This window comes from Protopterus annectens, chromosome 1.part1 (genome assembly GCF_019279795.1).
Source record: "Protopterus annectens isolate FY-2018-M chromosome 1.part1, PAN1.0, whole genome shotgun sequence".
In the NCBI taxonomy this organism is placed as follows: domain Eukaryota; kingdom Metazoa; phylum Chordata; order Ceratodontiformes; family Protopteridae; genus Protopterus; species Protopterus annectens.
In genome coordinates, this window is record NC_056726.1 from 1,872,755,180 (window position 1) to 1,872,780,152 (window position 24,973).

The window sequence follows — 24,973 nt, forward strand, 5'->3', positions numbered from 1 at the left end:
AGATCTTTCCATTCTAAACACCTTCCTGGTGCTACCAACATTCAAAATGCTAACCCTTCAGCAGCTTCTTCCTATGCTGTCCAAAGATGCCTGGTAAGCCACCCTACACCTAAAAGAAGCCTATCTGCAAGTCCTGTCAGGGACTCATGCAGAAAATACCTACGCTTCAGGACAGGATCTGTGCATTATCAGTTCTCTGCACTTCTCTTTGGCTTATCCACTGCTACCAGAGTCTTCACAAAATGCCTGGCTCCAGCCATTGCCTATTGCAGACAGAGAGATTCAAATTTACCCGTACTTGGACGATTGCCCGATTCAGGCAGACAGTCGGGAAAAGCTGTTGCAGCACCTGACATTTGTAAAGAACCTTCTAACCTCCCTGGGGTACACTGTCAACGAAAAGAAATCAAAACTAGTCCCCAGTCAAAAGATTGTATTCCTCGGAGCAAGCTTAGATGCAGCATCCCAGATGGCATTCCTTACTCTAGAAAAGCAAGCCTATCTGACAGGCTACTTCACTCAAATAACCACCAGAGCCCAGCTATCTACAAGGAAAATCCTGCAGGCCCTAGGGTTCATGGCCTCTTGCATTCTACTGATTCCATATCCCAGACTGCATATGAGGAAACTTCAGTTGTACTTGGAAAAGTCTTTGGTGCCAACATTCTCAGGATCTGGAAACCATCATACCTTGTCTAAGGACAGAGATGTCCTTCATGGATGCATCTGCAGTCATAACAAGTGGGTTGTCCTGTCGTCAGGCAGCCCTGCAGTCGGCCGGATTCCAAAGTCCGGGTCCGGCTTCGGCTGATGTCGCACTCCACCCGACGTCATCTCTGTTGGTCTTCGGGTATAAAAGCATCAGCCGACGCCATTTTCCTCAGTCTTTCTTGCCGCGTGGCGCCCGAAGCAGAAGCTGTTCGCAAGTGCCGGTCGGTCGGATCCAGAGATTACTTCTACCGAATACTACTTCGAAGACTTCTAAAGCTAAGTACCCCGTTGGGGACTCTTTCTTGCCTCAGCCGATGTCAGAAAAAGTTAACAATTGTTTAACCTGTGGGAAACAAATACCTCATAAAGATTTCCACTTTTACTGTCTGCCTTGTTTAGGCCCAGCCCACGACGTAGCAGCCTGTTCGGCCTGTGCCTCTTTCAACCGACGAACGCTTAGGCGCCGATCGGAGTTTGCAGAACAGTTTTCGGTTCTGATTTTGCGTACATTATGCCGGCGGATCCTCCGACTACCCCCAAAAAACGCAAAGATAAAGACCGACACTCGCGGTCCGCGGTTTCGGCCGAAACCACGGTAAAGCAAACGCGAGTGTCTCGGTTTCGGCGAAACCGAGAAAACTGATCAAAGTACAGCTGAACCTATTCTTACAACTGAGGCCCCTGCTACAACTCTTGAATCGACCTCAGAAATTTTACCCACTACGGTGGTTGACTTATCAGACACCATCCCTTGGATGTCTCTACCCCAGCACGTGGTGCTGCTAGGCCTCCAGCTGCCATGTCCATTAAGGCCTTCGCCAGGGCTAAAGCAGCCAAGACTACTAAAACAGTGCCTGTTAAACTCCCCACATCCAGGCCCTCTTCTAGTTCTCAAATGCTTTCTTTGGCAGAAGATTTAATTTCTTTAACTAGAGGATCTCAATCTCACCCAGACAGGGCCTCTAAGCCCCAGAGAAGAGACCTAGGGCAGAGCCCCTGAGCCACTGCCTTCTGATGATTCTGCTGATGAATCAGACATAACTGACCAGCCTGAGGCCTCCTTCTCCAATTTTGAAGATTCTGATGCTGAAGAATCCATTCCAGCTGCTTCCCCACCAGAAGAATTCTCCTTTGGGGAAACCTTGCATGCCATGCGAGAACAGTTCCAATGGCAGCAACAGGATTTTTCAGACTCCAGAAAAGACTTAGGACCTTTCTGCACCTCCCACAGCACAGGCCCTTAGCTATACCTCCTGTTCTCTCTGTGGTGGATGATGCTTTCAATGATGTTTGCTCTGCTCCAGATTCTTTACCCCAGCCCCTGCCAAACCAGACAGATTTTACAGGGTGCCAGATACTCATCACCACCTTTACAAGGCCCCACTTGCAGACCCAGAAACTATATCCCAGGGTCCCAAGGCAGTAGCATGACCACAGCTAAAACCCTATTCCTTCTGAAAGGGAAGCAAGGTCATTGGACAGATGGGGTAAAAGGTCTACACTTCAGCTACTCTCTCAGCTAGAGCTTTAAACTGTCAGTTTCACATGATACAATACCAAGAGTTTATGCTTGATCAGTTAACTAAAAACTAACCACTGATGAATCTCTTGATAAGAAATATGTATTAGAGATGGTAAATAACATACAACAGGTTAGCAACCATTCCTTAAAATGTGGCTATGATGCACTGGAGGCTTCATTTAGATCAGCCATGACAGGCACAGTGATAAGAAGGCATGCATGGCTAAAGGAACAAGCTTTACCGGATCATGTTAAAGCTAAGTTGCTAGATGCTCCTATGGACAAGACAAGTTTGTTTGGTACACCTGCCCAGCAGGTTATGAAGAAAATGGAAGAAAAGGCAAAATCTGTTCAAACTGTTAAAGATTTCTTGCAGGTTCAACCCCCAGGGTTTAGCAGGAACTGGCCTGCCAAAAATTGGTCCTTTCCTGACTCCACAAAATTTCAAAGGGGCAGGAATAGACGTTCCAGAGGCAGAAACCAATCCAGAGGAGGTGCCTACAGAGGACGACAGTGGCAAGGTAACAACAGAGGCACAGACACAGCCACTTGCCACTACATCAGCACAACCACAGTGACTTAATCCTAAATCCGCCTACCAGGGAACAAATAGCAGCTCCTCTAGGCGGAAAGTTAACCTTATTTTCAAAGAACTGGCACTACATAACAAAAGACAAGTGGATTTTACAAACCATAGATCAAGGTTACGGTTTCACTTCCACACTTTACCAGTCAAAGAGGAATGCCAAATCTACCTCCAAATCAAAAACAGAGGCTCTACCAGATAATAGAGTTAGCAAACATGAGAGCTGTGGAAAGAGTGCCAACAGCAGAACAAGGAAAGGGGTTCTACTCCAGACTATTCCTAGTTCCAAGAAAGGAAAAAGTTGGAGACCAATTCTCGACCTGTCCACCTTAAATACATACATCATTGTCCCAAAATTCAAAATGCTGACCCTACAGCAACTTCTTCCCATGCTGGGCAAGGAGTCTTGGCTGGTAACTCTAGATCTCAAGGAGGCATACCTGCACGTCCCCATTCGACCAATCTGCAGAAGATACCTCAGATTTCTTGCAGGATCAGAGCACTATCAATTCTCAGCATTGCCCTTTGGCTTATCTACTGCCCAGAGTATTCACAAAATGCCTGGCATCAGTAATCGCCCATTGCAGACTACAGGGAATTCAAATTTACCCATACCTGGACGACTGCCTGCTACAAGGGGACAACAAAAGCAAGCTGACAACAGATTTACAAAGGGTCATTTACTTGCTACAAGGACTGGGATACACAGTCAATTTACAAAAGTCAAGGCTGATACCATCCCAAACAAGGACATTCTTGGTGAATTGGACACAGTACAACAAATGGCATTCCTGACTACAGAAAACAAAAGAACTTCCTCTTTACTTCTTGGCACTAACAAAACTGAACAAGTTAACAGCAAGAAAAGTTCTGCAGGCCTTGGGCTTCATGGCATCATGCATAATCTTGGTCCCATTTGCCAGACTACATATGAGGAAACTACAGTGGTACCTAAAGAATTTATGGTCCCAACACAGACACAGTCTAGAAACAGAAATCCCACTAATTCCATGCTTAAAACAGGAGTTCCTATGGTGGGCTCAGGCATGCCAGTCAAACCCAGGCCTACCCTTTCGCAGATGTCAACCAAGCCAGACCATCACAACAGACGCTTCAGACCTAGGATGGGGGCCCACATGCTGGACAAATGCGTGCAAGGATTGTGGACACAGGATCAACTTCACCTGCACATCAATCTAAAAGAAATGCTGGCAGTAAAACTGGCAATCCAAAAGTTCAAACCATTTCTCAAAGAGGGCCAGTTGATGATAAGGACAGACAACACCACAGTCATGTGGTACATCAACAAACAGGAGGCACTCATTCATACCCCTATGCAGAATGACCTTGGAGCTGTGGACCCTGGCACTCAGCTACAACATTCAGTTACAGGCAATATTTGTACCGGGAAAGACAATACTCTAGCAGACATATTAAGCAGAACCACCCGGATGCCCACGAATGGAAGCTGCACCGGACATCTTCAAGACCATCTCAAAGAAATGGGGAATGCCACAGATAGACCTATTCGCATCACCTCTCAATCACCAGCTCAAAAATTCTGCACAAGGACATTCCACCCACTAGCATGGAAAGTGGACTCACTCTCCTTCAACTGGAAAGGCCTAACAGCATATGCATTCCCACCTCTTCCTTTGATACACAAGGTACTACTAAAATCAAGGAAGAGCGTCCAAGGATAATCCTGATAGCTCCAAACTGGCCAAGACAACACTGGTACCCACTACTGAAGAGCATGTCTCGGAACAAAATGTGGCCAATACCTCTGATGCCTTTGATGTTAACTCAGAACAACTACAGCATCATACATCCAAACCTAAAAACGCTGCAACTGACTGCATGGAACATCACATAGCAGCTGCTAATCCAGAACTTTCCCAAAGAGTTAAAGACATTATTCTTGAAGCACGCAGACCATCAACAAGAAGGAACTATGCTGGAAAATGGAAAAGGTTTGTCATTTGGAGTACGGAAAGAGGAAAAGATGTGTCAAACATAGATATGCCTAACATTCTGGAGTATCTGGCCGAACTTCTTCATTCAGGCCTGTCCTACTCCTCCATCAAGATACATGCATCAGCTATTTCAGCAGAATACAGCTTTGATCCACCTGTTTTTAGCACCCTTTGCTCAGGCAGTTCCTCAGAGGAATCAAGAATGTAAAACCTCCAAGGAAACCACCATTACCAGCTTGGGATTTAAACTTTGTGCTAGAAAAGTTGACACTATCACCCTTTGAACCAGCAGCAACAGCAGACCTACAACACCTGTCATGGAAAACTGCTTTCCTACTGGCAATTACTTCAGCAAGGAGGGTTTCAGAACTACAGGCCTTAATGGCAGTGCAACCCTTCCTAATCTTCCACCAAGATAGAGTGTCCATGAGGACTAATCCTACATTTATGCCCAAGGTGGTATCCAGAGTGTCTTTAAACCAGGCAATCCACCTACCTACCTTCTTTCCCAACCCACAAAACAGAGGGAAAGAATACTGCATACCTTGGATGTACATAGACAGCTACGCTACTACTTGGACAGAACAAAAAATAGCAGAAAGACTGACCAACTTTTGTAGCCTATGCAACAGGAAGGGAAGGAAAAGCTATTTCCAAACAGACAATCTCCAAATGGATAGGAAATTGCATACGATACTGTTACTCCTTCCATGGAAAACCAATTCCACAGAACATAAGACCTCATTCTACAAGGGCAACAGCCACTACCACAGCCTTCTTACGAGGAGTGGCAACCAAAGACATTATTGAGGCTACTTGGACCTCCGTGCATACATTTGCCAAGCATTATAATTTGCCTCTATATTCCAGATCCCGAGCAGGGTTTGCCACTGCTGTACTGCAAGGGATCCTAAACACACCATAATCTACTTTTATCCTCCTCCCTAGTTGGCTATGGTATTCTACCCACTTGTTATGACTGCAGATGCATCCATGAAGGACATAGTACAGTTTTGTACCTACCATAAATGTAGATGTCTGAACTGGATAGCATCTGCAGTCAGGATTACCTCCTCCTTCCCTCTGTGGTACTCCTAGGGTGTTTACCCTCCTAATAGCTAGCTGTTGGGGGGGAGTCTTTTATGGTGTATTTGTTTGTATATATGTACATATATGTTTATTGTTGTGTTTACCTCTATCTATTTGGAAACATTGGCATCTATCCAAATTTTTAGCCTGCAAGAGGGCTACTGGCATCTGGGGCAAGAAACGCTGAGGAAAATGGCGTCGGCTGATGCTTTTATACCCGAAGACCAACAGAGATGACGTCGGGTGGAGTGCGACATCAGCCGAAGCCGGACCCGGACTTTGGAATCCGGCCGACTGCAGGGCTGCCTGACGACAGGACAACCCACTTGTTATGACTGCAGATGCTATCCAGTTCGGACATCTACATTTATGGTAGGTACAAAACTGTACTTTTCTTTGGTTGGCAGCAGCATGCAACCACAACAAGGGACTTCCCTTTACTCAACCCCATGCCGCCCAGACCCTAAGCACAGACGCATCAGACTGTGCCTGGGGGGCACATCTGGACGACAAGTGCATTCATGGTCACTGGAGCCCAAGTCAAATTCATCTGCACATCAACCGAAAAGAGATGCTAGCTGTTGAGCACGCTCTGACAGCTTTCAAATCCCTACTTTCACCAGGACTTCTAATAAAAACAGACAACACCACAGATGTCCTTCAAGGATGCATCTGCAGTCATAACATATGGGTTGTCCTGCCTCAGGCAGCCCTTCGGTCGGCCGGATTCCAAAGTCTGGGTCTGGCCTCGGCTGATGTCGCACTTTCCCCGACGTCAGAGCTTCTGGGGTATAAAGGCATCAGCCGACGCCATTTTCCTCTGTCTTTCTTGCCGTGCGGTGCCCGAAGCAGAAGCTGTTCGGTCAGATCCAGAGATTTCAGCTACCGAAGACTTCGAAAAAAGCTAAGTACCCCGTTGGGGACTCTTTCTTGCCTCAGCCGATGTCAGACAAAGTAAATAATTGTTTAACTTGTGGGAAACAAATACCTCATAAGGATTTCCATTCTTACTGACTTCCTTGCTTAGGCCCAGACCACGACGTATCAGCTTGTTTAGCCTGCGCCTCCTTCAACCGACGGACTCTTAGACGTCGGTCGGAGTTTGCAGAAGAGTTTTTCGGATCCGTTTCTGCATATAAAATGCCGTCTGAGACTCCGACTACGCATATGGCCAAAAAACGCAGGGAAAAGGACCGACACTCGCGGCCCGCGGTTTTGGCTGAAACCACGGTTAGGCCTACCGTGAGTGTCTCTGTTTCGGCTGAAACCGAGTCCTCGGTTCTTACTTCTACCGAAATCATACCTCCGACAACCGAGGCCATAGAGGCCCTGGCTGAGTCAGCTTCAGAAATCCCTACCGAAGCTAGCGCACAAGAATTGTCCGACACCATTCCATTGGACATTTCTACACCTGCACGTGGGGCAGCTAGGCCCCCTGCTTCTATGTCTATTAAGGCCTTCTCCCGGGCTAAAGCTGCCAAAATTTCAAAAGCTTTACCTGCCAAATCTACTTCTCAGAGGCCTTCCTCAAGTTCACAGATTCTCAGTCTTGCTGAGGACCTTATATCCTTGATTAGGGGTTCCCAACCTCACCCAGACAGGGACTCCCGACCTCCACCTGACAAAAGGCCTAGGACTGAACCCTCTGAACCTCTCTCCTCTGATTACTCCTCGGATGGATCTGATTTGTCAGACCATCAGGAAGGGGCCTATTCGCCTTATGAGGATTCAGATGCAGAAGACTCTATCCCTTCGGCCTCCTCTCCTGAAGAATTTTCCTTTGGGGAGACTTTGCACTCAGAGGGAACACTTTCAATGGCAGGGTCAGGATTTTTCTGATTCTAGAAAAAGATTAAGGACATTTTTACATTTGCCCCAGCATAGGCCCTTAGCCATACCACCTGTGCTAACTGTAGTTGATGATGTGTATAATGATGTCAGTTCTGCCCCTGATTCTCTTCCCCCGGCCCCTGCCAAACCTGACAGATATTACAGGGTCCCAGATTCTCACTTCCACCTGTATAAAGCCCATGCTGCAGACCCAGAAACTATTTCTCAGGGCCCAAAAGGTGTTGTAGCTGCCACTGCCAAAAATCCCCTTCCCTCTGAAAGAGAGTCCAGAGCATTAGAGAGATGGGGTAAAAAGGTTTATACATCTGCTACTCTTTCTGCCAGGGCATTAAACTGTCAATTCCATATGATACAGTACCAAGAATATTTGTTAGATCAGCTGAATAAAAAGCTTTCTTCTCCTGAACCTTTAGACCGTAAATCCCTTCAGGATTTGGTACACAACTCTCAGCAGGTCAGTAATCATTTCTTAAAATGTGGCTATGATGCACTGGAGGCTTCATTTAGATCAGCTATGACTGGGGCAGTTATTCGTAGGCATGCCTGGCTAAAAGAGCAGTCCTTGCCAGACCATGTCAAGGCTAAACTCCTAGATGCTCCAATGGAGAAACAAAGTTTATTTGGCTCCCCTGCACAGGAGATTCTAAAGAAAGTGGAAGAAAAAGCAAAATCTGTGCAAACAATAAAGGATTTTCTGCAGGTTCAACCTCCGAGGTTCAGCAGAAACTGGCCTTCAAAAAATTGGTCCTTTCCAGACACCTCCAGAGCACAGAGGGGCAGGAATAGACGCCCAAGAGGCAGAGGTCAATCGAAGGGTGCCTACAGGGGTCGTCAGTGGCAGCCTGCCAACCAGAGGAGTAGTGCCACAGCTGCAACTACAACCACTTCCACAGGACAGACACAATGACTTGACTCTGATTCCGCCTACCAGGGAACAACTGGAAGCACCCTTGGGCAGAAAGCTGGCTTTATTCTCAAAAAACTGGCATTGCATTCCAAAGGACACATGGACATTGCAAACAATAGACAAAGGATACAGGCTTCACTTCCACACTTTACTAAAAAGGAGCGGAATGCCAAACCTTCCACCAAACCAGAAGCCAGAGGCTTTAAGACAAATCAACAATTTACTTCAGATGAAAGCAATAGAAAGGGTACCAACTATGGAACAAGGCCAAGGATTTTACTCCAGACTATTCCTTGTACCAAGAAAAGAAAACCAATGGAGGCCTATTCTCGACTTGTCCGCACTGAACACATATCTCATTGTACCAAAATTCAAAATGCTGACCCTACAACAACTTCTTCCCATGTTGGGCAAGGAGTCTTGGCTGGTGACTCTAGATCTCAAGGAGGCATACGTCCCTATCCGACCAGATTGCAGAAGACACCTCAGATTTCTTGCAGGATCAGAGCATTATCAATTCTCAGCATTGCCCTTTGGCTTATCTACTGCGCCCAGAGTATTCACGAAATGCCTGGCATCAGTAATTGCACATTGCAGACTTCAGGGAATTCAAATCTACCCATACCTGGACGACTGCCTAATACAAGCGGACAACAAGACAAAATTGGTAAAGGATTTGGCCTATGTCATACACCTGTTACAGGCCTTGGGATACACAGTCAACATCCAAAAGTCAAGACTAGTGCCATCCCAAAGGATAACCTTTTTGGGTGCGGATCTGGACACAATAACTCAGATGGCTTTTCTCACAGAAGAAAAACAAAAGCAACTTCCAGATTACTTCATGACTTTGACAAGACAAGCTCAGCTTACTGCAAGGAATGTCCTGCAGGCCCTGGGTTACATGGCATCCTGCATAATTTTGATCCCGCATGCCAGGCTGCATATGAGGAAATTACAATGGTACCTAAGGAATGTATGGTCTCAACACAGGCACCGTCTAGAAACCATGATACCAATCATTCCATGCCTTCAAAAGGAATTCCTGTGGTGGGCTCAGGCCTGCCAGTCCAACAGAGGGTTGCCTTTCAACAAACCATAAGCAAAGCAGACCATCACCACGGACGCCTCAGACCTAGGATGGGGAGCACACATGGAGGACAAATGTATCCAAGGCCTATGGTCTCAAGACCAGCTAAACTTACACATAAACCAAAAGGAGATGCTGGCAGTGAAGCATGCAATCGAGGCATTCAAATCATTCCTCCAGCAAGGACATCTGCTGATAAGGACAGACAACACCACGGTCATGTGGTACATAAACAAACAGGGAGGCACGCATTCCTACCCTCTATGCCGGATGGCAATGGATCTGTGGAACCTAGGCCTGAATCTCAATATCCAGCTGCAGGCCAAATTCGTACCAGGAAAAGAGAATTCACTAGCAGACAGCTTAAGCAGAACTACCACAGATGCTCACGAATGGATGCTGCATCCAGACATCTTCAAACTCATAACAAAGAAATGGGGAATGCCAGAGATAGACCTGTTCGCCTCCCCACTCAACCACCAACTGAAGAAATTCTGCTCAAGGACATACCACCCACAAGCCTGGAGGGTGGACTCTCTCTCTTTCAGCTGGAATGCCCTAACAGTGTATGCATTTCCACCGCTCCCATTGATGTACAAGGTTCTACTAAAGATCAGGGAGGAACAGCCAAAGGTGATACTAATAGCTCCGGACTGGCCAAGGCAGCACTGGTATCCGCTACTGAGAAGCATGTCTCGGGCGAACTCATGGCCTCTACCCCTATGGCCTCTTCTTCTAACGCAGAACAATTTCAAGACCCTGCATCCAAACTTGAAAACACTGCAGCTAACTGCCTGGAAAATTGCTTAAAACCAAACTGTCTTATCTCAGAGGGTCAAGGACATTATCCTGGAGGCTCGCAGACCCTCCACAAGGAAGACATACTCAGCTAAATGGAAGAGATTCCTCATTTGGAGCACATCAAAGGGTACAGATGTCTCAGTGGCAAACCTAGCACACATCCTAGAATACTTAGCAGAATTGTTCCACAATGGCCTGTCCTACTCTTCCATTAAGATTCATGCTTCAGCAATTTCAGCAGAATACAATATGGATCCTCCTATCTTCTCTCACCCTCTTCTCAGACAATTTTTAAGAGGGATCAAAAATGTAAAACCTCCAAGGAGACCCCCTCTGCCTGCATGGGATCTCAATTTTGTGCTGGAAAAATTGACACTACCTCCTTTTGAACCAGCAGCATCAGCAGACTTACAGTTCTTATCTTGGAAAACTGCTTTCCTTCTGGCAATCACTTCAGCAAGAAGAGTATCCGAGTTACAGGCATTAATGGCAGTGCAGCCTTTCCTTATTTTTCACCAGGATAGAGTATCTCTGAGAACCAATCCTACTTTCATGCCAAAGGTGGTATCCAGGGTATCCTTGAACCAAGCTATTCATTTGCCTACGTTCTTCCTTAGCCCACAGAACAGGGGGGAAAACTATTGCACACCTTGGATGTACACAGACAGCTACGCTACTATCTGGACAGAACTAAAACCAGCAGAAAAACTGACCAACTTTTTGTAGCATATGCAACTGGGGTGCAAGAAAAAGCAATTTCCAAACAGACAATTTCAAAATGGATAGGAAATTGCATTCGCTTTTGCTACTCTTTTCATGGAAAGACAGCTCCTGAAAATATCAGGCCTCATTCCACAAGAGCCACAGCCACCACTACAGCTTTCCTACGAGGGGTGGCTACCAAGGACATTTTAGAGGCTGCTACTTGGAGCTCCGTGCATACATTTGCCAAGCATTACAATCTACCTCTATACTCCAGATCCCGAGCAGGCTTTGCTACTGCTGTTTTACAGGGGATCTTAACTACACCATCCTTATCTTAGTACCTCCTCCCCCAGTTTGGCTATGGTATTCTACCCATATGTTATGACTGCAGATGCATCCTTGAAGGAAATAGTACAGTTTTGTACCTACCATAAATGTAGATGTCTGATAGGTATGCATCTGCAGTCAGGATTACCCACCCTCCTTCCCCTCTGTGGTATTCCTAGGGTGCTTACCCCTCTTTCAGCTAGCTGGGGGAATCTGTTATGGTGTATTTGTTTATTTGAATATATGTATATATATATATATATATATATATATATATATATATATATATATTGTTCTCTACTATTTGGAACTTTCAACATTTATCCAAATTTAGCCGTCCTAGAGGGCACCTGGCATCTGGGGCAAGAAACACTGAGGAAAATGGCGTCGGCTGATGCCTTTATACCCCAGAAGCTCTGACGTCGGGGAAAGTGCGACATCAGCCGAGGCCAGACCCAGACTTTGGAATCCGGCCGACCGAAGGGCTGCCTGAGGCAGGACAACCCATATGTTATGGCTGCAGATGCATACCTATCGGGCATCTACATTTATGGTAGGTACAAAACTGTACTTTATGTGATACATCAACAAGCAGGGGGGAGCCCTCTCTTACCCACTCTGCAGGCTAGCCATTGCCCTCTGGAACACTGCCTTGGACATGCAGATTCATCTGCAAGTGCAATTCCCGCCAGGCAGACAAAACTCTCTGGCAGACAACTTAAGCAGATATCTGTTAGACCCACACGAGTGGCCATTAGACCCCAGCACCTTCAGCCTTCTTACCCTGAAATGGAGGGACCCAGAGATGGACCTTTTTGCCTCCCCCTACAATCACCAGCTCAGCAAATTCTGCATCAGGACACCTTGCAGCAGGGCCTGGAAAGTGGATGCTTTATCTTTCCAGTAGGTAAACCTCTCAGTCTATGCATTTCTCTCTCTGTCTTTTCTCACAAAAATATTACTCAAGATAACAGGACAAACCAAGGGCAATCCTGATTGCCCTGGACTGGCCACACCAGCACTGGTAGCCACTACTGTGCAGCCTGTCACCGGTGCCACCCTGGCACCTACCCCAGATCCCAACCTTCCTCACCCAGCAGGAGGGACATATCCTGCATCTGCAACTGCAAACCCTGCATCTTGCAGCCTGTCTTATTCCTTGAATTCTCCCCCAGTGACCAGCGTAAGCAAGCAGGTGCTGGATGTCATTCTTGAAGCCGGAAGACCCAGTACAAGGAAATTCTATGCTGATAAGTGGAAAAGGTATTGTTCCTGGATTCGATCTAAAGGAGAGGACACAGCACTGCCCTCCCTACCTCTAATCCTGGATTACCTAGCAGATCTACTCCACAGAGGCCTATTCTTCTCCTCCATTAAGATCCATGCCTCTGCCATCTAGGCTCATTATAACACTGAGCGACCTCTTTTCTCTCACTCTCTCATCAGACAGTTCCGGAGAGGGGCAAACAACTTAAGGCCACCAAGGAGAGCACCGACCCCTGCTTGGGACTTTAACTTTGTACTGGAAAAGCTCACGCTACCCCCCCCCCCTTGAGTCTGTAGCGTCAGCAGAGTTAAAATTCCTCTCTTGGAAAGCAGCCTTGCTTCTGGATATCACTTCAGCTAAGAGAGTGTCTGAGCTACAAGCACTTATGGCTGTGGAACCCTTCATTATTTTTCATGCTGTGACAGGGTCTCCCTCAGGACTAACCCTTTATGCCAAAAGTGGTGTCCAGTGTGGCTCTCAACCAATCTATCCATTTGCCAGCCTTCTTCCCTAATCCTCAAAATAAAGGGGTAAGGATCCTGCACCCCTTGGACGTGCACAGGCAGCTCAGATTCTACCTGTATAGGACTAAAGCCTTAAGGAAATCTGACCAGTTACTAGTAGTTTAGCACCAGGGGCAGAGGGCAAGGCCATTTCAAAACAATTTCCAAATGGATAGCACAGTATCCATTTCTGCTACAAACACTATGGGAAACCAACCCCTCAGGAGGTCAGAACGCATTCCACTAGGACAACTTCTACCTCTACAGCATTTCTCAAGGGAGTCCCTACCAGGGACATTCTGGAAGCTGCTACCTGGAGTTCTGTGCACACCTTCACCAAGCATTACCACCTACCTGTCTTTTCCAAATCCCAGGGTGGGTTTTGCAACAGCAGTCCTGCAGGGCATACTAGCCAGCCCCAACTCTTCTTGACTGCCTCCCCCCTCTTTTCAGCTTTGGGAATCAACCCAAGTGTGATGACTGCAACAATGAAACAAGAAGAGCATAGTACAGTTGTGTACACTTACCAGAAATGTAGTTTAGTGTCTTCACTGTTCCAGCCCCCTTGCCTCTCTCTGTCTCTCTCTCTCTCCTCATTATGTCTATTACTCACCCCTTACTGGGTTATTGGTATTTACTTTTTACTGGTGGTGTTTTTCCCACCATAACTTTGCTCCCTGTTTGAGGGCCTTCTGACATTTGGGGCAAAAAAAACGGATGTAATGGCATTGGCTGCCTGTTTTTATACCCCTGACGACCTGATGTCAGTACTGAAGCGACAGCAACTGACACAGAAATACTAAGTCTCTGGTATTAGGGCTGACTGAGGGCTACCTGCAGGCAGATAACCCAAGTGTGATGACTGCAACAGTGAATACACTTGAACATCTGCATTTATGGTAAGTGTACACAGCTTTCCTTTTTTTAAAGATCCCACTCCCAGTTCTTTTATCTGTTTTTCAGTATTCACTAATTCAAATACAGTTGATTTAGATTTTGATTTACATTTTCTAGTAATTGCTATTTTTGACAGCCCATAGAGTTGAACTTACTAAGGCCATACCATGCCTAGGCAGTTCAGACTTGTGCCCTAACTCAGCAGAATCCTTTCCTGGGGTACAGCTATTTTCTTCCCCAAAATGTCTGACAGAGAATTCTGTAGGGATTTTTTAAAAATGTGCCAACTCAGTACATTCCCAAAACATTTTCCCTGTTACCTCTGTCTTCCTCATCGCATTTCTAACATTTGCTATGTACCTGAGAAAAAAATTCTTGGAAGTCTTCTTCGGTTATATAAATACCTATGCAAATGCTTCCATACACTGATCCTAAGCTGTCTGGATTTTGTTGCCTACTTAGGAGCCGTACATATGTCCTCCCATTATTCCCTTGTAAATTGCTTTTCCAGTCCCTTCCCAATCTTTTCTAATCTCCTCTGAATGATTCTTGTCGTTATCATACAATATCTTATATGCCCTACTAATTATCCCTTTTAACAGCAGCTTCTGCTCTAGTTTTGACTAAAAACTCTATTAGAGCAGATATTTCACTTAAGACTCCCCTATCCCTATTTTTGCCTGTACTTTGATATCAGTTCCTTTTAGGGAAGGCAGTCTCTGACCTACAGTGCAGATTTCTTCCTAGCTTCATCCCACTCTAGTTATTTTCTCCCAATACCTTGGTTTGTTTGGTAGTTTTCTCAAGTAAATTCCACTCTCCTCTTGTCTATTTTCTGTACCCATGCTTTTAGTCATTCCCTAATGGCAAACTCTCCTTTCTACATTTTATTTTATTTATTTATTTTACATTTGTTTACCGGGCTAGTCTAGCTGGATATATGTCCATTTTCAGTAGAGGCCCGGGGAGAAAAGCTCCACACATAACAAAATAAGGCAGACAGCACAAGTTGTTAATAAAGACATAAAGTAAAACAGAAATATAAATCAACTCGTTAATAATATCAAGATACATTTAGAATTCAAACAGTATAAACTGAAATGCAATATTCAGTTGGTTTAAAAGCAATCTTCCTAAAATAAAGGTTTTGTAAAGGAATTAGTCACATAGCTAAGAGCTAAGGCTCAGAAGGGAAGAGAAGTAGAAGGGATATGAAGAGTAATATAAAGGGGCATAGGCAGGAGGCAAGAAGAGAAGAGAGGAATGGAAGGAAGACAGGCAAGAGGAGGTGAGAGAGAAGGTAGATGCAGGTCAGAGCATAGAACGACAGTAAGGGGAAAGAAATCATGGTAGAGGGTAGTTTTAAGCAGTAAAGAAGGGTTAAAGGTAGGGAGATGGTGGGGAGAGAGAAGTCAGCCTGGTGTACTGCAGGAACAAAGCCAGTGGTTTTGGAAGTACATTTTAATTTGTAGTTTGAAGAGAGATAAGGATGAGATTAGAGTTAACTCTTTGGGCAGGGAATTCCATATTCTGCCTACAGTGTTGGTGAAAAGAGAGTCACCAGCTACGTTGTGGGCCTTTATGGGTTTGGTCATGAGTTTGCAAGAGGAACGAAGAGAGGTGAGATTATTATAAGGGAGTAACAGTTGAGAAAGTATAGGGGTATTACTAGGTTGGTACAGTAATTTGTGGGCAATAGACAGTTGTGAGATCACAAGATAGTTTTGTAGTTCCAGCCAGCCTAATTGTTTCAAATTGAGGCAGTGATGGGTTCTAAAAGGGTTACCAGAGGCAAAGCGGGCAATGTTATTATAGCAAGTTGCTAGTTTGTTTAGGTTAGTTTTCTTAAGGTTGGTGAAGATAGGAGAGGCGTAGAAGAGAGTAGATATAAGATGGGAGCGAGCAATAGTAGTTCTGGTAGATGGTGTAAGAAATTGTTTAATACGGTATAATGATCCTATTTTTCTGTTAACTGATTTGATGGTGTTGTTGATGTTTTGGTCAAAAGAGAGAGTGTTATCAATGGTAATTCCTAGTAGTTTAGTTGTGGAGTCAGGAGGGATGACAGTGTTGTTTGAGGAGATAGAGAAGTTTAGTGGAGATGTACGTGTGGTGGGGGTGAAGAGGAGAAGTTTGTTTTTTTTAGCATTGAGAAGTAGGTACCGTCTAGTAAACCATGTTTCTACAGTGTTAAACATAGTTTGAGTAAGTGAGCTTAGATCTGAAGAGGAGGATGCTGAACAAATGATAGTGGAGTCGTCTGCGTATTGGATGCAGGTAGCTTGAGGAATTACAGAGTGGAGGTCATTAATATAGAGGGAGAAGAGGAGAGGCCCAAGAATGGAGCCTTGAGGGACTCCAATAGTAATGGGGAGTAAGGAGGAGATGTGGCTATCCCAAAGAACGGCTTGTTGTCTGTTACTAAGGTAAGATGTAAACCATTTGATGGCAAGGCTATCAAATGAGAGGGATTTGAGAATGCTAATTAGAGAAGAGTGGTTGACCATGTCAAAAGCTTTTGAAAGGTCAATGAAATGGTCAGAAGAGTATAGATTATTGTTGCGATTGCTGTTAATAGTATCTACAAAGGAAAGGAGGGCAGTGGTGGTGCTATGGTGAGGTCTAAAGCCATGTTGACAGTTAGCTAAAATATTGTGAAGAGAGAGGTATTGTACAAGTTGTTGATGAATACATTTTTCCATAATCTTTGCTAATGGAGAGAGAAGAGCAATAGGTCTGAAGTTGGAATAGTCAATAGAGTTACCTCCTTTGTGTAGAGGGATTATATGAGAGATTTTCCATATATGAGGGATAGTTCCTTCTTGGATGGTCCTATTGATGAGTATCAAAATTGGGTGGGCAATTTCTTTGGCTGCTTTTTGCAGAAAAAGGGAAGGGAGCTTGTCAGCAGAGGGGGTACATGGTTTCAGTTTAAGGATAAGTTTGAGGATGGATGAGGTAGAGATGGGTTGTAGATTGAAGCTATAGGTAGTATCTACTTGGTTATTGGGAGGATAGAAGTTATTGGTGTTTAGTTGTTTAGCAAGAGATTGAATGGTTTCAGAGAAGAATGAGTTAAAAGCATTTGCAGTTAGAAGAGGGGAGTCTGGGTCAGCATTTAGAGGGGAGGGAGTTTTAGCTGTTCCTGGTGAAAGGAGTCTATTGATAGAGGACCAAAATTGTTTAGGTTTATTTAAGTTGGTTTCTTGTAGGTTGCAGTAGTATTTTGTTTTATCTGTGAGAATAGCTTTCTTGGAAAGATTTCTAAGTTGGCGAAAGTGCAGAAAATCAGAGCTGATTCTATGTGATCTCCATTTATTCCAAATTTTATTTTTTAGAGAGGATTAGTTTTTTAGTTTCATTTGTGAGCCTAGGGGCTGTATTAGACTTCATTCTAATAGTACGCTCAGGAGCATGTTTATCCAAGATAGAAAGGAAAGTAGAATTAAAGAATAAAACTGCTTCATTAAGTGGAAGAGTTATTAAGGGGTTCCAGTTACAAGCTCTGAGTTCGTTTTGAAATAGGTCGATTTTGAAGTGTTTAGTAGAACGTATTTTTCTTATGTTAGGGAGGTGAAGATAGTCAGTCTTCTCTCTTGTAATGTAGGTTAAGCAATGGTCACTGAGATCATCAGGCATGGTCCCAACGTTATAGGTGATGTTAGCTTTGTTTATTAGAATCCAGTCAAAAATAGTCCGTTTCTTGCTTAGCTTAGTAAGCCTAGTTGTAGATGTAATGGTTTGGGTAAAACCATTTAGGTTAATGTGAAAGGTGGCATTGTCAGAATTAATAGTATTCCAGTCGATATTTAAGTCGCCAAGAATTATAGTTTCTTGGGGGTAGTTGATGGAAACCCAATACATTCCAGTATTGGCTTCGTTCTTCGAATACTTTCTGCAGGTTTATGAATATAACATTCTGTATGGTTAAGTGTCTTCCTCAAGGATCTGCATCCAAGTTCCCAGTCTTAGTGTTTCTTAAACTCTCTCCCGTCACCCTTACTTCATCATCTTCCTTTTCCACTTTGAATTATAACCTTCTGCTTGTGGTATGTGTGAAAGTCATAACTACATAGCTCTAAAATATCCCTTCAAGTAAGGTATTTCTAAACTAACTTGTTCTGTTCTGAGGATCGAGTTATTCTACTTAAATCTTGCCCCCCCCCCCCCCCCCCCAGATAAATTCCTTCAACTGTTTAACTGTTGTCTACAATTTCTCTGCTGGTTGATAAAACTATGCATGTCCTGTATGATGTTGTGTCTTTCGGCTTTTCCCGGTTAGGGGTAGCCACAGCGGAACTCCGGTCTGCTAATGATTGGCAGTAGATTTTTATGTGCCGACTTGCCGGGCCTGACGCACAACCTTCAACGAAGGAACGCCCATTCACGCATATATAAAACTAAAAATGCTAAAACATTTTCACTTGTTATATATTACTATCCTTGTCTATAAACGAGCTTCCAGTTTCTCAGTTTGTTTATTTTTTTTAATTGTCTCTCTGTCCATATCCTGCTGCCAGGTACTAAAGGAGGCAGCAAAAGCTTGCTAGAAAGTTACATATGTGCAGATGGAAAAGATTTTGCAGTTGGTGCCAGTCCGAGAACTAGGACTGTGTTCAGGCTTGGCTGCTGCTGGTTCTTAATTATTTGTATGAGCCACTGTCCCATAGCCTTTTTTAGTCTTAGTTGGCTGTTTCTGCTGGTCTGCTTTTAGATCTCTTTTCTAACCCCTCCCAATTTTATTTCGTTTTGAATTTATTAAACAGGGTAGGGCACTGAATCCCCTTGGATCCAGTTCAGTATCAGCATGGAGGAAAACCCAATAGATAGATGATATTATATACAGAGAGAATGGCAAAATACAATATATACATATATTGTATACAAAGTGAATATCATAGGCTTGAGAGTAAGAAGGCAATAGATAAATGACATATACAGAGTGACTGGAAAAAGTGTATACATGCATTAAATACAGAGTGGCATCAGACCTGGCATGCTAAAAGAATCACAATCAAAAATAGTGCAAGGTATGTAGACAGAAGAAAGGAATGAAGAGGTTGTTATATGACCAGAGCGATGGCAGTTGCATTTTCCTAGAGACTTGAAATATGCTTTTATTTATGCATGAAAAATGGGGGGAAAGGAATGCTCTTTCATAAAAGAAAGGAGCAATTTCCACACTTTGGGACCATGGACTGTGAAAGCATGGTCTGTACATTGAAGCCTAGTTTGGGTGGGGGGGGGGGGGTTGAAGGAGAGGACATGAGTGGTTAAGATGTCTAAGGTTGTATATTGGTGCATCTATGAATAGTCTGAAAAGTTAAACAGTTTTCGAAAGAGTATTACATATCCAGTCACCTAGAAAACCGGTAGTTCCTCTTTGAGATCCCAAGCAAAAACACTGCCCATGATATCGGTCCAAAACCATTTGTTATTACAAAAACAAAGATGAGGATGAAAAAAAAGCATGAAAAGGCCAACCACAGGCAAAAAGACCAGTTTCAGCAGGTAACCCCACCTTCATCAGTTATTCCAGCACTTGGAGGCCTGTATATATAAACTAGTGAAACAAGAGTAACACCTTTTTATTTTAAAGGTGCTAGGTAAAATGAGACATTAAAGAACCAGGTATCAAAAGGTACATAATCCACATTAGTTCAAATATTCATTAATCCTGGGTAAAAAAAAAGAGCACCCAGTTGCACAATCCCACATGTTCTCTTTCATATAATATTTTTTTTTGATGAAATTCTGTCAGTCTGAGTTCCAACTGTGTCAATACTTATAAAAGTAAACATGGCAATATGATACTTTAAAATATGCTCATATAAAGCATTAGACATATATTTATATTTACATATTTATGTACTTAACTGTTCATCAATACATTTTTAAAAAGGTCTTGATGTTTTGCCTACATAAAGGGCATTGCTCAAATAAAACAGCTAAATATTACTTTAAGTACTGCAAGTGTTCAAATGTTTTAAATGGTATTCTTTTCTGGAATTTGCAGTGTTAGAATGCTTTGTACAAAGTATCTTGAAGATGAAACCTACAGTACCCACATGGGAAACAACCTACAGTGTTTGCCAATAAAGTGATCTGAGTGGAAATAACCCTGGGGGCTGGCTCGACTCTTACTACCGAAAAACTGCCTTACTGTTTTGTCCCTATGATAAGAGAATATACAACTTCGCAAAATGTCAGCCTATGATAGGAGAGTATACAACAACTTTGCAAAAAGTCAGCCAAGTTCTTGTTAGTACATAAAATATTTATTTGCTTATTGGCATTTGTTGACCGGGAAAGTCCACTGGGCAAAAAGAAACTGAGGCCCGGGGAGAAAAGCTCCACATTTATGCAAACATCAAAACAAATATTGTACAGTATAAAGTACATATCTGGAGGGAAGGCTCCACAGTTAAGACAGATTAATATTACAGACCAACATAATTGCAAAACATGTGATTTACAAATTACTATATAAACACCATATCATAGGTAGACTATATCACAGAGAAAAGCAAATAGTGAACAAATAGAGTATTTTAATTCAGTTGAGTTGATTGAAAATCAGAGGTGTTAGAAAGGCGGGATTGTAGTTAAATTATGGGATTAAGGGGCTTGCATTATATTTCACATGTACAGCTAGGCTTATGTAAAAAGTAGGTTTTTAGTGCAGCTTTAAAGGACTTCAGGGAGTCTAGTTGAGTAATGGAGGAGGGGATGGCATTCCAATGTTTGGCTATACTGTACGAATACAGGTATTGTCCTGCTTCTTGTTGGGTTTAGCTACACTTAGAAAGGTTTTCTGTGAAGAACGGAGGGATCGAGTGGGAGTGTATGTATGCAAGACGGATTGGAGAGCTGGGCATTTATAGGGTTGTAAAAGTAAGTTATGGGCAGTAGTTAGATGAGTAAACTGGAGGTAGTGGTGAAATTCTAGCCAGGATAGGTTTGAGAGAGCGCTGCAGTGGTGTCAGTGGTTAGACAAGTTAGAGGCAAATTTTGCTATCTTGTAGTAGCATTGTTGTAGCTTATTACCGAGTGATGTATGGAGGTTGGTGAAAATGGGGCTTCTGTATGTAAGGGATGGAATAAGCAGGGTGTTAGCTAATTTGATCCTAGTTTGTTTGTCAAGGTAAAGTTTGTGTCAGTATAATTTGCCAAGTTTGAAGTGGGTTTTCTTTACTGTGTTGAGAATGTGTTGCTCAAAAGAGAGTTTGTTGTTGATAGTAATTCCTAGACGTTTTGGGGATTGTGTCTGTTCTATTTCAGTTTTATGTGAGAACATTTTGAATTCTGTAGTTGGAGGCTTTGATGAGAATAATAACAGCCTGTTTTTTTTGGGTTAAGCATTAGTTGAGAGTCATTCAGCCAAGTCTCTCTAGAGGAGAAGGCATCTTGGGTGATTTTTTGAAGGTTAGAGAAGTTATTGGAGAATTTGATAGTCGAATCATCTGCATTATACAAATACGTTATGCAAAATACATACCAATATCCTTCACTGGGCTGGGCTTTTTGAAGTATTTTAGTTTTGGTTTGAGCAAAAATGTGATTTGTGGCATGTTCATGGCTTTAATGTTCTGTACATACATCTTTTACCATGGAGACCCCAAGAGTGTAGCTCCAAATGCAGTGCAAGAACCAGAAATTATGAAGAATACTAGAGCTCATGTAGTGATATCACCTGGTATTATTTACCCACTGTTACTGAATGTCTAGTTGTTCTCCATTATTGCCATTACGTTTGAGCCATCAAGCATGCTGTCAATATATTTGCAAGTTAAAATGATGCCCTCGTGCTTCACACCATACAGATTTGGGTTTGTATATCCATATCCTTCATGGTTTTGTTCTTTCTCCTTTCAACCATTGCAGTAACTGTGTGTGTCCATGAGCTGTAGCCATCATGACTGTCCACAGTACTGCATATGCAACCTCACCAGTATTTTCTAGTTCCTCTCAACCTTTTAATACAAGAATTCTGGGCAAAGCCAAAGTAATGCGGGGACAAATTTTAAATATTCTTTTAAACCTAGAAAGTTGTTAGAATAACAGGATTTGCATCAACATGCATTTTCTGAAGGTAATGAAGTCTGAAGCTCATTTGTCTGACATTTACAAACTTCAGTCATCAATGATTTGCCAGAATGCAAATTTCTGAGGTACCAGACCAATAGTATGAGTCATGAGCTGGACATTCTTCAAAATATTGAATAGTTGAGCGGTATGCCTCTGAACTGCAGCAGGGGCTATAGGGTATCTGCCTGTGTCAGCTGTCAAAAGTCCTACTGAGATCGGTCTGCAACCTGCCAGACTGGCCTGTTTTATTTTGCTAATTGGTATGGTTATTACTCCTGTGTCCTTAAGGTCAGCCCTTCTGATGGAGATTCTGGTGTCCAGGTTCCTAACTGTGGAAATTAATGAACTGGATCTGCTTTGTTGTAACTCATTTAACTGATGTATCCATACCATTCTGAAACCTTACTGTACTTATGAAGCAAGTGCCCACCTCCACACACGTATAAAGCTTGGCATCATCTTCAGATACATTGTCAGCACTGTAAATGAACACCTCCATGATGTCAAAGGTTCACAAAAAATTCTCTCTACACAAGCTCCAGCCCCACTCTAAAGTACACCCTCACTTGTTTAAGTATTATGTTGTCACTGGCGTATGAGCTGTTAAAATTTACAGTAAAACATCAACTTTACTTGGCTTACATACTCAAGGGAATCACTTGACACTTAATTGTTACTTAGAAGTCTGTGACAGATGTAGATGAAATTTAACAGGAAAGTAAGAGGAGTGTTCTGCACATTGGTGATTCTTCCTTGGTACTCTTGTACCTTGTCTCATTTCCTGTTGAACATGCATTTTTTTTCTTTGGTTACTCCACACAAGGCATAATTGATGGTCATACCGAACGAGACAGAGCAACTACATTTCAAAATCAAATTTTGAATAACCCATGCCATCGGATCTTTGACAGATTGGGATGATTTTGTTGAGCGCTAATAAATCCTGCTAATGGCCAGCTCAGGTCATAAGTATAATACTGAAACTGTAATATTAAAGAAATATTTGTGGTGATTTATTAGAATGCAGAAATGTTACATTTTTTATTTTTTGATTGCATAGTAACACACTAAATGACTGTTGCTGCAGTACATGTGTGTCAGCAGCCCTTGGAGTTGTATCAGGAAGACCACACTATACATCTTGCCATATTGCGGTGCTTGTTCTTCGTTTATTGTAACAAAGGAGTCATCATCCTCCTAATGTATCTGCTTTGTGATATAATGTATAACAGAAATAATAGTGAGAAAGGTAAAATTAACTAGTAGTAGCTGTGCATGATTGATTTTAGTGTTAATAGTAGCAAATATTTAAAATGCACTGATAATCTGATGACGCCAAAAAGATGGTGTATGTAAATATTATGTACTTACCTACACATTCACTCATGCATGTTAAGAGTTAAATGCTCTGCTTTTAAAAATTCATATTAGAAATCCAGTCTTTTGTAGTCCAGATGGTATTAGTGATCAGAATCTCAAAACCCTTTTTTCCTATTGACTTTCACTTTCCTGGTTCAAGCATGGACCTTACTAATGTTTTTCTTTTTTTTTCTTTTTTGTTTCAGATTCATTATGACTACAGAAGTGAATCTAGTGGAAGAGACTAAGAACCCTTCTCAGCAGCAGCAGCAGCAAGACGAGGTTGAGACAGACACAGTAGTAAGCTCAGAGACAAAGAAAGGAAAGTCCGAGGAGGATCCCAAACAAGTAGCTGAGGTAGAAGCGCAACAGGACCAAGAACAGAAAACTGCCTCTGGCACTCCTGCCAACGGTGAGACACCAACCCATGTGGATCAAACCAAGGGCAAAGAACGTGCCTCTGGAGGCAAGGGGTTATCACGCCTTCTGTCCTCCTTTCTCAAAAAACCTAAATCCCAGATATCTGAAGAGGGCAAGGACACAGGGGAGGTAAAGGAGAAAAAGGAAGAAGATCATAAAGGAACAGTGCAAGAGGTGCTGGAAGGGGAAGTTAACGTGGAAGAGGAGATTGAACTGAAAGCTCCAATAGCAGATCCTGAGCCAGAACTGCGAACGGAGGCAGATCCTGCTTTGGATCTCCATTCCCTAAGTAGTGCAGAGACACAGGTAACAATTTTGAGATTCTGAAGCTTAGGTGTTTGTTCATTTTAATTTTTACCTCTTCGTTCTATAATTTTTTACAAGGGGACAGCTACTTTAAGCCACTATGTAGAGTGTTCTGCAGGAACAAAGGTGTAGGTCTTGGCATTTCCTTATGGCTAAGGTACATGTAAATAAGGTACATGTAAATAGAGCAGTCAGTTGTCTTTTTATCACAAAAACATTTTGTGAATTAAGCTGAGAATACTGTCAGAGTGATACCTTTTGCGTTAAATGTCTGCGTTCTGCAAATGAGCACATTATTTAGCTTTTTTGTTTTGTGCTGTTCTAACACTGCCTTCATTCCACTTTTTTCCTGTGGCAGTATTTAGGAAACTTTGGCTTCTTCTTAGATTTGTGCATGACCCTTAAGTGAATGGGTGCACTTTGTAACTTGTGTAGCAAGTGTACAGCTACTGGGAGTTGCTAACACTGATATTTTATACCTAGTTTTCTACTCTATTTCCTGGATTTAGTGCACTGTATATGAGCTGTAAGTACATACTTTCTGCCCCTAACTACTCCTGCAGCTGTC

At 43.1% G+C, this 24,973-nt stretch overlaps 1 protein-coding gene across 11 annotated transcripts in view; it reads left to right on the forward strand.

The window, feature by feature from the left end:
• LOC122812836 (protein 4.1-like) overlaps positions 1-24,973 on the forward strand; it is a gene marked incomplete at its 3' end in the record, with an annotated part of 3,376,257 nt that overhangs the window by 447,243 nt on the left and 2,904,041 nt on the right. For all 11 annotated transcript variants that reach the window (XM_044084885.1, XM_044084929.1, XM_044084895.1 and 8 more), the window contains 1 exon segment: positions 23,886-24,405. In XM_044084885.1, the coding sequence (XP_043940820.1) occupies positions 23,893-24,405 (513 nt within the window). In that variant the 5' untranslated portion in view covers positions 23,886-23,892.